The 16,000-nt window shown below is 38.0% G+C and overlaps 1 protein-coding gene across 3 annotated transcripts in view; it reads right to left on the bottom strand.

Moving 5' to 3' along the window:
- Positions 1-16,000, bottom strand: part of RPRD1A (regulation of nuclear pre-mRNA domain containing 1A) — a 79,479-nt gene that overhangs the window by 42,298 nt on the left and 21,181 nt on the right. For all 3 annotated transcript variants that reach the window (XM_003924725.3, XM_010335428.2, XM_074383575.1), the window contains exon 2: positions 1,588-1,717. In XM_003924725.3, coding sequence (XP_003924774.1) covers positions 1,588-1,717 — 130 coding nt within the window. The remainder of the gene's footprint in view (positions 1-1,587; positions 1,718-16,000) is intronic.

Genomic DNA, 16,000 nt, shown 5'->3' with positions numbered 1-16,000 from the left:
CTACCTTCCCCAAATAGCTGTTCTTTATCTCATCACATAACTGAGTACCCGCATACCATCTAGTTCCTTCCCTGCTTTGTATTTCCTGCTAGCATTTGTCATCTGACATTATAATATATATGCATTCACTTGTCTATCTACTTATTACCTTTGTCATCCACTGAAATTTAGGTTCCCACAGAAGAGAACTTGGTCTTGTTCATTACTACTCAGGGTTTTGCATATAGTAGGCAGCCAATAAATACTTTATTGAATTCTAGGGAGGGGCAACATATATAGAAGCCTTACAGCAGAATAAACTAAAAAAGGTTAATTTAGTTTAAACTGTAAACTACAGACTGTGGGGAATAAATGTGAGACAGGAGTCTGGGGAGATACGCAGTGCCACAAAGGAACATCTTAAGTCTTGCTCAGGGCTTTAGACTTCATCGCTAAAACAAATGGGAACCACTCAAAGGCAAGGAATTATTATGACTGCTCTGCAACTCTGTCTAGTTTTCTGAAGAAATTAAACAATATTAAGGCTATTGCAATTAATCCAAAAAGACATTATGATAACTAAAAGGGAAAGAAATCCAAAGAACTGAGTCAATGTGTACCAAACAAGATATGTGGAGTAAAAGAGAAAGAAGAGTTTAAAAATAACACAATTTCTTGCATAGGCATCTGGATAGATGGAGTTGTCATTCATAGAGTAAAACCTGTGGGAGAAGTAAGTATGCAGGAAGCAAAGACATAATGAGTTCGTATTGGACACAGTGAGTCTGAGATGTCTGAGTTGCATACAAGTAAAAATGTCAAAAGGCAATTGGGCACACAGCTTTGGAACAAAAAAAAATATCTGGACTGGAGCATAAAACTATAAATCATTAAAGCATAGAGAATAACCAAATACATGCAGGGTACAAAACCACCCAGAGGTCAGGTAAAGAATAAACAGGCCGACGTGGTGGCTCACAAGGTCAGGAATTCAAGACCAGCCTGGCCAAGATGGCGAAACCCTGTCTCTACTAAAAACACAAAAATTAGCTAGGCGCAGTGGCAGGCACCTGTAATCCCAGCTACTCAGGAGGTTGAGGTAGGAGAATCGCTTGAACCCAGGCAGCAGAGGTTGCGGTGAGCTGAGATTGTGCCACTGTGCTCCAGCCTGGGCAAGGTGAGACTCTGTCTCAAAAAAAGAAAAAGAAAGAAAAAAAGAAACAGTACTATGTGTATATGGAAATTTTAGTTACAAGACTGACAGCTTTATAAACACACAAATTTTTAATTCAATACCTTCATTCATTTTTAATGAAGTTCATTCCAATACAGCAGTTGATTGTGATCTCTTAAAGGAAAGCTATAATTCAAGTACTCCAAATGCCCACCTTAGCAACAGTTCAAAAAATATCTTTCCTTCACAGAAGGCATTTAATACATTTACAAATGCCATTTAGAGGGAAGCCTTTTCAAACAAAAGCATCAAAGAACTATATTCCCTGCTGTTTATTTTAATAGCTCAAGGCAAATTAAGCATGGTACATATGCATAAAAGGTCATATGGTACATTTAAAACAGATTACTTAATACCCAAAACAATGAGCATACCTTGAAACATGCTTAAAAGCCTCCACTATAACTGGTGCAAAATCTTTTGTAAACTCCGGCCCCTTTCTTTTGCTGTTCTGTATGACATCATTGGCTAGGTAGAGAAAAGTAAGCTTCCTGTTTGGTTTGGCTGAAAAATAAGAAAAAGTTAAAAATCTACTTAAAACATCTTCACTTGGACAAACCTTCTCAATATCTGAATTAAGCATTTTGAGAACTAAAATAACCCTACTAAACTTCATGTATCAAGTTCAACCCTATTCTCTCATTTTACTACCGAACTAACCAAAGTCACTGCTGCTAAACTCGCCAGAATGACTAATGTCTATGTAAAAATGCATCTTGATTACTGTATCCTGTATTAAATTTCAGTAAAACTATTATAAACTATATAAAATATAGTCATTTAAAATAAAATGGTGATTGGTCACGTTATTAAGATGGCATCCTAAATCCTACATTGAATTTAGAATTGTTTTAATAGCCACATTAATTCAAAACCATTATTAAGCTACTGTGAAACAAAAGAGTATGAAATGTAAAGCAGGTTGCAAGAGATGTCCCCTTAGTCAATTACATATTTTTTGTTTGTGCAATAAATATTTGCCAAGCTAACACATTAACTGTTAGGAAGGGCAAATGGGCATAGTTTGGATGTTTCCTTCTTTAGATTACATGGTCATAAATTTTAAAATGAATTCATTGTGACAAAAATATTCCGCTACTCACTATGTTCTGCGGGTGTAGTCATTTCTCTAAGTAGGTAGACAAGATTTCAAGGTACATTTTTACTGGTTACAATGTTAAACAGCATAGTAGTACTGAATATGAATCAAGATTATACATAAGGAAAACAGTGTTGAATATAATCTTTTATACTATTCTTATATTTTACTAGAATTAAACTTGAATCACTCAGTATAGTACAATTACATTCAGAAACATCATACCTTGTGCTATCCATATTACAATGGTGTAAGAAACTTATGGTCAGGACCAATTATGCAGTATCATATTGATGTGGGCTATCTTATTGGATTTAAGACAAAAATCTTGGTCAGGCTACATGCAGTCCTCTGGATATTAAGTATTCAATTTATAAACTTAAGCATTCAACATATTAAAAAGTTACCTCTGAGTTCACATCATTCTTGAGGGGGCAACTAGAAACCCAATCATCTCACATACTAAGTCACTACTGAACAAACATTACAAACCTGTGTCGTACCACTGTATATATAACCTGGTTTGTCTGTTTAAATTGCTGTCTACCAGTTTTCACACTTTTGAAAGTTCCTAGCAAGGAATAAAGATAAGAAGAGATGGCAATAACAGAGACCAACTTCTGGTTTTCAGGCTCCTTGTCTGGTTAGATAAACCACAGAGTACAACTGGTTAAGATGCAAGGATCCTTTCCTAACATTCAATCCTGTCTCTTTTTTACCCATCCCTGTCCTCTCAATCCCACCCACAAAATAGGCTGGTATTATTCAATCCAGGTTTTTGCCTTCTCAGTGTCAAATGAGTTTAGAAACTCAAATTTGTATTAATTGGGAGACTGCCTGTATTACTTTTGAATGGGTACCTGAACAAATGGGCTCCTTTGACTATACTTTTAATATGTGCTACACCCTATTCTAAGCACTTTACATATATAATCTCATTTAATTCTAACAATGTCAGGAACCATTATTGTCTCTACTTGGCAGCTGAACAAAGTCAAAAACATTATTTGCCTTAAGAGAAAGATGGAGAAAGGAATCAGACAGGATTGGAATCCAAAAAGCCCAACAGCCAAGCAAATCCCTCTTAAATAGACCATGCTTCCTGTCACAAATGAAAGGGCATGTTAACCTTTTTAGACTCAAAAGTAGCAACTCAAAAGAAGAAAAAGATAAAATGAAACAAAACAAAAAGTTGCAACTCAAATAAAAATATTTTGCAGGGCCGGGCGCGGTGGCTCAAGCCTGTAATCCCAGCACTTTGGGAGGCTGAGGCGGGCGGATCACAAGGTCAAGAGATTGAGACCATCCTGGTCAACACGGTGAAACCTCGTCTCTACTAAAAATATAAAAAATTAGCTGGGCATGGTGGGGCATGCCTGTAATCCCAGCTACTCAGGAGGCTGAGGCAGGAGAATTGCCTGAACCCAGGAGGCGGAGGTTGCGGTGAGCCGAGATCGCGCCACTGCACTCCAGTCTGGGTAACAAGAGCGAAACTCCATCTCAAAAAAAAAAAAATATTTTGCAATGTTAGCTGCATTATTCACAGTAAGCCAGAGATAAGAGCAACCTAAATATCCACTGATCAATGAATAAACAAAATGTGGAATATATATTCAATATATTCAGAGTATTATTCAATGTATTCAAAGTATTATTCAGCCTTATAAAAGAAGGAAATACTGACACACGCTACAATATCGATGAAACTTGAGGACATCACACCAAGTGAAATAACAAAAAGACAAACCACTGTATGATTTTACTTATTGGAGGTAATCTAATTCATAGAAAGACAGAGTAGAAGGGTAGTTGCCAAAGGCTGTGGGGATGGGAGAAGAATGGGAAATTATTCATGGGTACAGAGTTTCAGTTTTGCAAAATGAACAGTTCTGTAAAGTAGCTACACAACAATGCACTTAACACTACTGGACTATACACTGAAAAAATGGTAAAGGTGGTAAAAAATATTACCACAAAAACAAACAAAAAAATACTTTAGTTTTTTGTTTGTTTTTTGTTTTTGAGACAAGGTCTCTCTGTCTCCCAGACTAGAGCTTTATTGCAGCCTCAACAGACTGGACTCAAGCAATCTTTCTGCCTCAGCTTTCCAAGTAGCTGGAACCACAGGTGCATGCCACAATGGCTGGCTGATTTTTTAAAAAATTTTTGTAGACAGAAGGTCTCACTTTGTAGCCCAGGGTGGTCTTGAACTCCTAGCCTCAAGTGACCCTCTTACCTAGGCCTCCCTGTGAGCCACTGAGCCTGGCCCTAGAGTGCTTTTTAAATTCATAGGTTATATCTTTCAAATAATTCACAATATACACTAAAATAAAAATTTACAAGATTTAAAAATATATTTATCAGTGTTTTTCAAAGGACAAATTTTGTATTAGGTGATTGAGCATAGGGTCCAAATATCAAGATACTATTTTCACTTTTATCCTTGTAGAACCGAGCTAAAGTATGAAAAATACCTGGGATTCATCAAAAATTATGTCCTTCCCTAAATTTTTAGCGAAAGAAATTTACTTCCATTTAAAATTATCCATCTCTATATATACAACAAATAATTAGTGGCAGTAATCACAGTGAGCAATGCCAGAAGAAAATCACACAAAAAAAATTTCATATGAATTTTGATATTTTAAAAAATAACAGAGCTACAAATTGTTATTAAAAGGAAAACAGAAAGCTAACAGAAAGGGAAAATAAACCTTTCATAATTCCTCAAAGAAATGCCACTGTTGGCAACAAAGAATATAAGACTAAATTACAGGTCTGACCTAGTTAATTCCTGTTTCTGTTGCTCATGGGGCTCCTTCCAAAAACACTTGTTTTCCAAACCTTCAATTTAAATAGCATTTATTATATCTAATGTTTGCCATGTACCAGGAACCATGCTAAGTACAGAGTCAATTAACCTTTCCTGTTCAATCAGAAGTTTGAAAGTTCCATATAAATTGGCAGATGATAGGTCACATTGCTAAAATGTTCATTTTTTCCTTTATTTCTTCTCTCCATGAATATATCACACCAACACAGAAACAATCATAAATAACATATACTTGTGACATGGTGTGGCTGTGTCCCCACCTAAATCTCATCTCAAATTGTAGTTCCCAGAATCCCCATATGTCATTAAAGAGACCAGGTGGGAGATAATTCAATCACGGAGGGCAGTTACCTCCATGCTGTTTTCACATTAGTGAGTTCTCGTAAGATCGGATGGTTTCATAAAAAAAGGTCTTCCCCCACCTCACTCTGTGCTTCTCCTTGCTGCCACCACATGAAGAAGGACCTGTTTGCTTCCCCTTCTGCCATGACTGTAAGATTCCTGAGGCTTCCCCAGCCCTGCAGAACTGTGAGTCAATTAAACCTCTTTCCTTCATAAATTACCCAGTCTCAGATATTTCTTCACAGCAACATCAGAACAGACTAATACAGTAAATTGGTACCAGCCAGGGGGGCACTACTGTAAAGATACCTGAAAATGTGGAAGCCACTCTGGAACTGAGTAACAGGCAGAGGTATGGAGGGCTCAGAAGACAGCAGGAAGATGTGGGAAAGTTTGGAACTTCCTAGAGACTTGTTGAATGTCTTTGACCAAAATGTTGATAGTGATGTAGACAATGAAGTCCATGCTGAAGTGGTCTCAGATGGAGATAAGGAACTTGTTGGAAACTGGAATAAAGGTGACTCTCACTATGCTTTAGCAACAAGCCTGGTGGCATTTTGCCCCTGCCCTAGAAATCTGTGGAACTTTGAACTTGAAAGAGATGATTTACAGTATCTGGTGGAAGAAATTTCTAGGCAGCAAAGCATTCAAGAAGTGACTTGGGTGCTCTTACAAGTATTCAGTTTTGTGCATTCACAAAGATATGGTTTGGAATTGGAACTTATGTTTAAAAGGCAAACAGAATAAAAGTTTAGAAAATTTGCAGCCTGAGGATATAATAGAAAAGAAGACCCATTTTCTGAGGAGAAATTCAGGAGGGCTGCAGAAATTTGCAAGTAACAAAGAGCCAAATGTTTATCCCCAAGACAATGGGGAAATGTCTCTAGGACATGTCAGAGACCTTCATGGCAGCCCCTCCCATCACAGGCTAAAAGGCCTAATAGGAAAAAATAAGTTTCCTGAGCCAGGCCCAGGGCCTTGCTGCTTTGTGCAATCTCAGATCTTGGTGCCCTGCATCCCAGCCACTCCAGCTCTAGCCATAGCTAAAAAGGGCCAGGGTATAGCTTGGGCCATTGCTTCAGAGAGTGAAAGTCCCAAGCCTTGGTGGTATCATGTGGTACTGGCCTATGGATGCAAAGAAGACAATAACTGAGGTTTGGGAACCTCCACCTAGATTTCAGAGGATATACGGAAACACCTGGATGTCCAGGCAAAAGTCTGCTGCAGGGGCAGAGCCCTCATGGAGAACCTCTACTACGTCTGTGTGTAGGGGAAATGTGAGGTTAGAGCTCCCACACACGGTCTACACTGGGACACTGCCTAGTGAAGTTCAAGAAGAGGGCTACTGTCCTCCATACCCTAGAATGGTAGATCCACTGACAGCTTGCCTTCATGCCTGGAAAAGTCACAGGCAGTCAACACTAACCAGTGAAGGAGCTGCCCAAGGTGGTGGGAGCCCACCCCTTGCATCAGTGTGCCCTGGATGTGAGACATGGAGTCAAAGGAGATTTTGGAGCTTTAAGATTTAATGGCTGCCCTGCTGGGTTTCAGACTTGCATGAGGCCTCTTTGTTTTGGCCAATTTCTCCCCTTTTGAAATAGGAGCATTTATCCAATGCCAATAACCCCATTGCATCTTGGAAATAACTAATTTGTTTTTTTATTTTACAGGCTCATAGGCAGAAGGGACATGTCTTGTCTCAGATGAAACTTTGAACTTGGACTTTTGAGTTGAATGAGTTAAGACTGTAGGGGACTGCTGGGAAAGCGTGATTGGTTTTGAAATATGAGGACATGAGATTTGGGAAGGGCGGAATGATATGGTTTGACTGGGTCCCCACCTAAATCTCATGTCAAACTGTAATCCCCACATGTCTAGGCAGGGAGTTGACTGAACCATGGAGGATGATTTCCCCCTTGCTGTTCTCATGATAATGAGTGAGCTCTCAGGAGATCTGACGGTTTAAAAGTGTGGCACTTCCCTGTGCTTGTGTGCCTGTACGCTCCCTCTGTTTCCTACTTCCTGCTTTATTGTGGTAAGACATAGTTGCTTCCCCTTCACCTTCTGCCATTACTGTAAGTTTCCTGGGGCCTCCCCAGCCATGCAGAGCTGTGAGTCAATTAAATTTCTTTTCTTCCTAAATTACCCATTCTCAGTTCTATATAGCAATGTGAGAATGGACTAATACAATTACCTAAAAAGTTGAGCACATCTGCCAGAAAGGGTATGGTAATAAACGTTCTTTGAAGCTTGGTAATTGATCTTTCAGTGGAATTACTTGTGATATATCACAAATATATATAGTATATATATATAATTTGTGATATATCACAAGTAATTCCACTGAAAGATCAATTACCAAGCTTCAAAAAGCAATCACAGTAGTCTGGACTTATTAGGTAAATAAGGTAAACAATATGAAACAGACTTAGTCAGTGAAAGGATTAAAACATCATCTCTAGTTTCACTAATTCATAATGAGTTCATAATTTAGTTTTAGTTGTTCATAATGGAAGAAAGTGGTAGGAGATATTGATCTCTAAACACACACACACACACACATGCACACACACACAAAGAAAGTGGGAGAATTCTTACTTATTTTCTTACACTGTACATACCATGTCTACTCATTTTTACATGCTGAACAATATAATCTAAATTAATCATCCATGTGTTTATGAACACTGAATTTAAAACTACAGTAGATGACAATGCTGATAAAAAACAGCTAAAATCCTGTTGTATCTATAAACATAATAACCATCTTTTCAGAGGAAGCCTTCTACATGGAAAGTAGCAGCAGGAAATTGATTAAAGACACACACACACACACACACACAAGCATGCACACATGCACATACACACACGAATATATGCAAATGTACATATACATACACATACATATCAATGGGAGAAATGAACATTACTGCAGATCTTATAGAAGAAAATCAGGAGAAAAGTCATTTTGAAACAAAAATTTATTAAAGATTTATTAACAATTACTGGACATTCTCATTTATTTCCCTGGTAAAGTGAATGATTACAGACTGGTCATTCTGCTTATATATATTCTGCTTGTATAGTATATACATATTAAATCCTCAAATTTTAAGTGTAACTTAATTATATTCTCTAAGTTTGAGTTGGATGGAACTATAAAGGCATTTAACTAAAGGATAATTATAAATGATTAAGCTCTCATGCCACTCATTCATTCAATAAATAATTACTTTGTATCTACTATATTCACAGACACTGCATTAGCTTCTAGGAATAAAAAATGACTCAACAGTCAGGTTGATAAAAGTCTACTTAGGCCATATGCGTAAATGTGCAATGAAGCATTAGTGAAAAGAATATCCTTGGCAGAAAGAAGCTCCATTCATGAACTAATGAATGCACTGTTCATTATGTATGAGGGAATAATTAAGTGTAAAGCTTGAAAGAAGGGAAGACTTAATCTAATACCAAGCTAACAAATGTTTCAGCTTCATTTTGTAAAAAAAGAAAGGGAAGTATTGAAGTTTTAGATTTGGAAGCAGGGGCGAATGGAAAACCCTTAGGAACAAGAGGAAAACTAGAAGCAGGTAACACTAAACACTAAGAATACTGCAAGAGGCAAGGAAAGAAGAAAGAATTCAAAACTAGAGTTGTGATAACTGGAATTTTGCCTTTCATTTTTTTCGATGGTACCTCCTTGCCCACATTTAATCACCCCTAAAAATTTCTAAGCTTTTTAGGAGAGTGGAACTTACATAGAAGAAAAATGTTTTTATTCACTTACAGTAAATCCCTGTTTGACGAAATCTCCAATTGGAATTTCTCATTTGTTGTACCTCTACTCTAACAGGAAGCAATTAACAAAATAATAATTTACTACACCTTCTAGAGTTAAATAGTTCTTTACAGCAATTGTCTTTCAGAGTGAACCAGAAACACTGCTCTATTTCAGGTGAAAAAGGAATTCCACATGAGAGTTTAATGCAGAATATAACTACATGAAGTATTCTTGAAGCTGAGTGAAATTCAAATGAGAATTGAACAATGGTTTTCTGCATAACCTCAAATATACTAGAACAATTAATCAAAAAGATCCTGTTCCTAACTTTCTGGATGATCTTCAGGTTTTCTCAATTATCACCTCTACCAGCTTCATTTATAAAAAAATTTTAATATTTTTCACTAATAATCCCGATGTATCTCTCCTGATATCAAGGAGTTAATTATATAGCATTTCCTCTTATGTATGAATAACACTCTGGCTTTAAAAGGCCCTAAAGTACCCTTCCATCATATAGAAGCCTTTTCTCCGGATTCTTTGGTATCTTCATGCTGTCTTAAGTCCTACAACAGTAACCACTCTCCCCACAGTCGGCCTATCATCAACTTACTATGTTCTCTCCCAACTAACCCGTTTCTTGTAGCTCAGGAAAGCATGGAGATGGATCTAATTCGTTCCTTAACCCTAAGATAATTTTATATGTAAGCATTCATTTAAAAAATGTAGTGCAACAGCTGGGCGCAGTGAATCACACCTATAATCCCAGCACTTTGGGAGGCTGAGGCGGGCGGATCACAAGGTCAGGAGATTGAGACCAGCCTGGCCAACATGGTGAAACCCCGTCTCTATAAAAAATAAGTAAATGATAAATAAATAAATGTAGTGTAACAAACAAATTGAAAACACACATTTGTGGAAATCAGCATTTTCTGAGGCAAAGAAGAAAAGTCTGTGCTACATAAACCTGTATCCTGACAGTGTGTTCTTTGAACCTGTTTCCAAACCCTACAGATTCTAACAACTTCAAGACTTTTCCTTCTGCCTGTGGCATTGTAGGGAAGACATGTTCCTATGGATAGACAGATGGCTGTAAGGCAAAAACTGCTTTAAGTTAGTCATCATCTTTGCCGTAGAAAGTATATAATCAACAGATAATTCTTCAATGAATTCTATCTGTCCCAGACAGGACAAAGAGTTCAGTCAGACACAGCTGGCTGCTTCTCCACAGTAGAGGTGGGTGAAAAGTGGGTACAGGTGGGCCGCCTCAGATTTTTGGCAGCCTACTCCTTGGACGAGTTCAGGTTCACATTTAAAATTACACAGCAGGGATTGTTCCTCTCAATTGTTACTTACAAGCCTTTGAAGATTTTCTATTGTTCTCCAGACAACATTTTAAAATCCTTAATATGAACTAAAGGCCTTACAAAAAGAGATATCAACCATCTACACTACTCTTTTTTTTTTTTTTTTTTTTTTTGAGACGGAGTTTTGCTCTTGTTACCCAGGCTGGAGTGCAACGGCGCGATCTCGGCTCACCGCAACCTCCGCCTCCTGGGTTCAGGCAATTCTCCTGCCTCAGCCTCCTGAGTAGCTGGGATTACAGGCACGTGCCACCATGCCCGGCTAATTTTTTGTATATTTAGTAGAGACGGGGTTTCACCATGTTGACCAGGATGGTCTCGATCTCTCGACCTCGTGATCCACCCGCCTCGGCCTCCCAAAGTGCTGGGATTACAAGCTTGAGCCACCACACCCAGCCCATCTACACTACTCTTAACTTCCAACATTATCCTCCAACTTCCCCAACTCCTACCATACTTCAGACCTCAGTTACTGAGTTCCTCCAGTTTTCCCTGACCAACGAGCCCACATAGGTTAGGCAGCCCTGAGATACTTTCATAGCACTCTGTACTATTTCTATGGCACACTTACCCTAAATATAATTATTTTTATTTTGTGTAGTGCTTCCCAACTAAACTAAGTTCCATTGAGAGCAATGATTGTCAGTCAAATCTACCAGAATCAAACCCAACAGCTAGCTCCTAATTTGATCAATGCTGACTGAATACATTTTGGTCTAGACCTGTGGCTTTTTTTTTTTTTTTTTTTTTTTTTGAGACGGAGTTTCGCTCTTGTTACCCAGGCTGGAGTGCAATGGCGCGATCTCGGCTCACCGCAACCTCCGCCTCCTGGGTTCAAGCAATTCTCCTGCCTCAGCCTCCTGAGTAGCTGGGATTACAGGCAAGCGCCACCATGCCCAGCTAATTTTTTGTATTTTTAGTAGAGACGGGGTTTCACCATGTTGACCAGGATGGTCTCGATCTCTCGACCTCGTGATCCACCCGCCTCAGCCTCCCAAAGTGCTGGGATTACAGGCTTGAGCCACCGCGCCTGGCTTGACCTGTGGCTTTAATTACTTGTCCCAGCAACTTAGTTTCTGATGATTAACCTCAGCCAACACAGCAGAGAAACACATGTAAAATTACACTGCTGTCAGAAACCACAACTTTTAATTCAGATTATGAAAGACAAACTTCCTTAGCACTCTAACTACTCATATGTTTTTCCAATGTATTGAGTTCAACTACTTTCATTTTCCTTCCTTCACTCTACAATTCTTACAAAGCAATAACCTATTAAAAAAAAAAAACAAAACAGCCAAGACATGTGCATAGGAAGTACAAAGAAACACAAATGTTAATTAAATTAGAGTGACCAATTAGTCTGACACTAACTAAAATTAATAAAAGTATGAATGAGATGACCAAATTTAGATATCTTCAGACACTGGTGGTTAAATCATAAACTAGTGCAACCTCTCAGAAAAACAACTTGGTAATATCTACTAAAAAACATAAATGCACATACCTTTTTGACCTTCTAACTTTGCTTCTAAAAGTTAATTCTATGGATATGTTTCTCATAAATGCACAAATAAATCATTAAGGATATTCATGACAGCATCAAGAAATAATTGAATAAATAAACCATGGCACATCTACACAATCCACATAATACTCTGCAGCTGTTTAAAACTGAAATAGAGGTTGATGTAGTGATATGGAAAATATCAAACACATAGTATTAAGTTATACACACATACATACACACACAGTAACAATAACTATATCTTTGGGAAAGATCAAGAAAGAATCGGGGGGTGGGTAAGGGGAGTGACCAACAAAGAATTAAGTTACAAAAGAGAAACATATAAATTATACATTAAATGATTAATCTGAGCCTACATGCTGTAAAGGGATTCTGCACAGTGCTGGTCTGGTACTCCACCAACTGACTTTGTCCTGCAGGTGCATTTATTCATGGCTTCTCCTGTTTCTATGCTTTGTTAAGAGGAACAGAAGAGCTTGAGTTAATTTTTGTATAAGGAAGGAAAAAAGAAAAAAGAAAAATTTTATAAGAATTAAAAAAAAAAAAAAAGAACAAAAGAGCACCTAAGTTCAAGCAAAGAAACATCTTTTCCATTCTAAAAGACCAAAGGAAATTCAAATTCCTGAGAAATTTTTGTAAATAAAATAATTTTAAAACCTTGATTTCACTATATGCAACAAATGAATTATAAAAATTCTGAGAATAAACAGCATCCTGGACCATCAGACCACTATAAAATACACTGTCAACTGAAACAGTTCTGGAAGAATACACACCATACCCATTTATTCACATTACACTTCTATCTCATTTAATCTTCAAAACAATCCTCATTTTACCAATGAAACAATTATTAAAGCACAGGTGACCCTTCAACAATGGGGGGTAAAGGGAGTTAAAACCCTAGTGCAGTAAAAAACCCATGTGACTTCTGACTCCCAAAAAACTTTACTAATTATCACTGATCAGAAGCTTTACTGATAACATAAACAACACATATTTTCTATGTTATATATACTATATATTGCAATCTGACAATAAAGTAAGCTAGAGAAAAGAAAATGTTATTAAGAAAATCATAGAAAGAAAACATTTATTATTCATTAAATGGAGTATTTCCATCAAAAAAGTTTTCAGCTTCGTCATCTTAATGTTGAATAGGCTAAGGAAGAAAGAGGGGGAAGAGCAGGGGTTGGTCTTCACGTCTCAGAAGCATCAGAGGCAGACGAGGGGTGAAGGAGGTGGGAGGGAAGGCAAGCACACTCATTTAACTTTTACTGAAAAAAAAATTTTGCATAGAAGTGGCCTGGGAAGTTCAAACCCATATTGTTCAAAGGTAAACTGTAATTAAATGTAAATTACACTGAAATCAATCAGCAGTTCCAAGCCCCATACTGTGGTCCCTAAAAAACATTTCATTAATAAAAGCAGATCAAGGCCAGGCACCACATCTCACACCTGTAATCCCAGCATTTTGGGAGACTGAGGTAGGTGGATCACCAGAGGACAGGAGTTTGAGACCAACCTCACCAACATGGTGAAACCTCATCTCTACTAAAAATACAAAAACTAGCCAGACATGCTGGTACACGCCTGTAATCCCAGCTACTCAGGAGGTTGAGGCACAAGAATCGCCTGAACCCAGGAAGTGGAGATTACAGCGAGCTGAGATCACACCACTGCACTACATCCTGGACAACAGAGCGAGACTCCATATCAAAAAATATATAAAAAATAAAATAATTAATTAAATAAATAAAAGCAGGTCAAGTCTCACACCCTCTGGCAAATCAAAAAGATAAAATAAAAGCAGAAAATGCACAAACTGTACCTAGGACATTTTGCCATGCTAGAAAAGATAAAAGCGATTTAAAAAATGACTGCAGTTGTATCCAAAGGACACAAGCAATCTTCCAAGTGGCTGCCACTGATAAAAGGGCATCAAAAATAGTAACAATAGTCTGAAACACAAACATACAAAAATCCATGAACTCACAATGATACTTAAAAAAAAAAAAAAAATAGGCCAGGCATGGTGGCTTATGCCTATAATCACAGCACTTTGGGAGGCTGAGGTGGGTGGATCACTTGAGGCCATGAGTTCAAGATGAGCCTGGGCAACATGAAGAAACCCTGTCTCTACTATAAATATAAAAATTAGCCTGACATAGTGGTGTATACCTGTAATCCAACCTACTCAGAAGGCTGAGACATGAAAATCACTTGAACCCTGGAGGTGGAGGTTGCAGTTAGCCAAGATCGCACTACTGCACTCCAGCCTGGGTGACAGACGGATATTCAGTCTCAAACATATAAAAATAAATATGTATATTAAGAAATAGAGGTCACCAAAAAACTCAATTGACAAAGGAAAAAATTATCCTGCTTTTCCTATATACACTGTATTTCAGAATAACCAAAGGCTAATGAAAGCAAGCTCTTGTTGAAAAGGTATTCAAATTCCAGTATGGCTCAAAATCACCAAGAGAGCTTGTTAAAACAGAGTACTGGTCACTGTTAACATGGTTGCTGTCCGAAGAAGGACTCATGAATTTGCATTTTCAGAAAGTTCTCAGGTGATACTGATGCTGGCAGCCTGGGAACAATACTTCTGAGAACCACTATTAAAGAATTCTAAATAGTAAACGCAGAATTTCTAATTCTTCCAGAAAGACTGAAATCTCTATCAAACCTAATAAATTAAGAAAGACTGACAGAATTAGACATTTGCAACGTTGCAACCCCTGATGAAATGATGGGTCTAAGCAACTATTATTAGTCAATAACTTGACATTATGTATTTCCTAATGCGATGCAACAGAAATGCACAACACAACCAATAAAATATTCTTTAGGAATCACATCCTGAGGACTGAATTAGCCAAATGAATAATGAGACAAATTCTAAAATCCACATACACAGTCTTTTCAACAAATAAACTGCATGGAAAAAAAGGGGGGGGGGTACTTAATAGACCTATTTATCAAAAGTCACATGTAAACATTATTGGATTCTATTTTTAAGACTAACTATATAGACATTTTTGAGAAAATCTGGGCTACTGAACGTGGAATGGGCTTAAGATAATCAAGAGTCATAGTTAATTTTGCTAGATGTGATAGAGCTTTTATCATTATATTAAAATTTTAATATAGGTCATGATTTGTCTAACAGCAAAACAGAAAACATTTTACACAATAACAGCTCTGCTCCAGCCAAACACTATAGAAAAAACTTCTGCCACACCCATACCAGCAAAGAAAATGGTAGGCCTAGACTTCCATCCTTACATACTGTAATATGGAGTCCAACATCCCTACCAGAGTAGTGTCAGAGAATGCAAAGTAGAGAACCTGGACTTCCAGCCCCACTCAGCAATAAGGAGACACACCCCACTGGGTTGTATCACAGGAGGCCTACTGGAACAACAGGACTTTCATCATGGCATGGCAGTACTGGAACCATATATTCCTTCTCCCCTCCCTTTGGTGTCAGTGGAGACCTACTGGAAAGCCAGAACTTCCTTCCACTCACATCCAACAGTACCGAAGAGTGCCTCCATCTCCTGATGGGGCAGTGTCAGAGACAACCAGTTAAATTAAGATTAAATAAGATCTACCATCTTGGCTAAGCACAGTGGTACATGCCTGTAATCCCAGCACTATGGGAGGCCAGGATGGGTGGATTACTTGAGTTCAGGAGTTCAAGACCAGCCCAGGGCAACATGGTGAAATGCCATTTTCACAAAAAACACAAAAAGTTGGGCACAGCGACGCATGCCTGTAATCCCAGCAACTCAGGAGGCTGAGGTGGAAGGACTGCTGAGCCTGGGAGGTCAA

This window comes from Saimiri boliviensis, chromosome 13 (assembly GCF_048565385.1).
Source record: "Saimiri boliviensis isolate mSaiBol1 chromosome 13, mSaiBol1.pri, whole genome shotgun sequence".
NCBI classification, from domain to species: domain Eukaryota; kingdom Metazoa; phylum Chordata; class Mammalia; order Primates; family Cebidae; genus Saimiri; species Saimiri boliviensis.
Note: the sequence above shows the minus strand (reverse complement) of the source record. Positions and strands in the feature narration are given on the sequence as shown.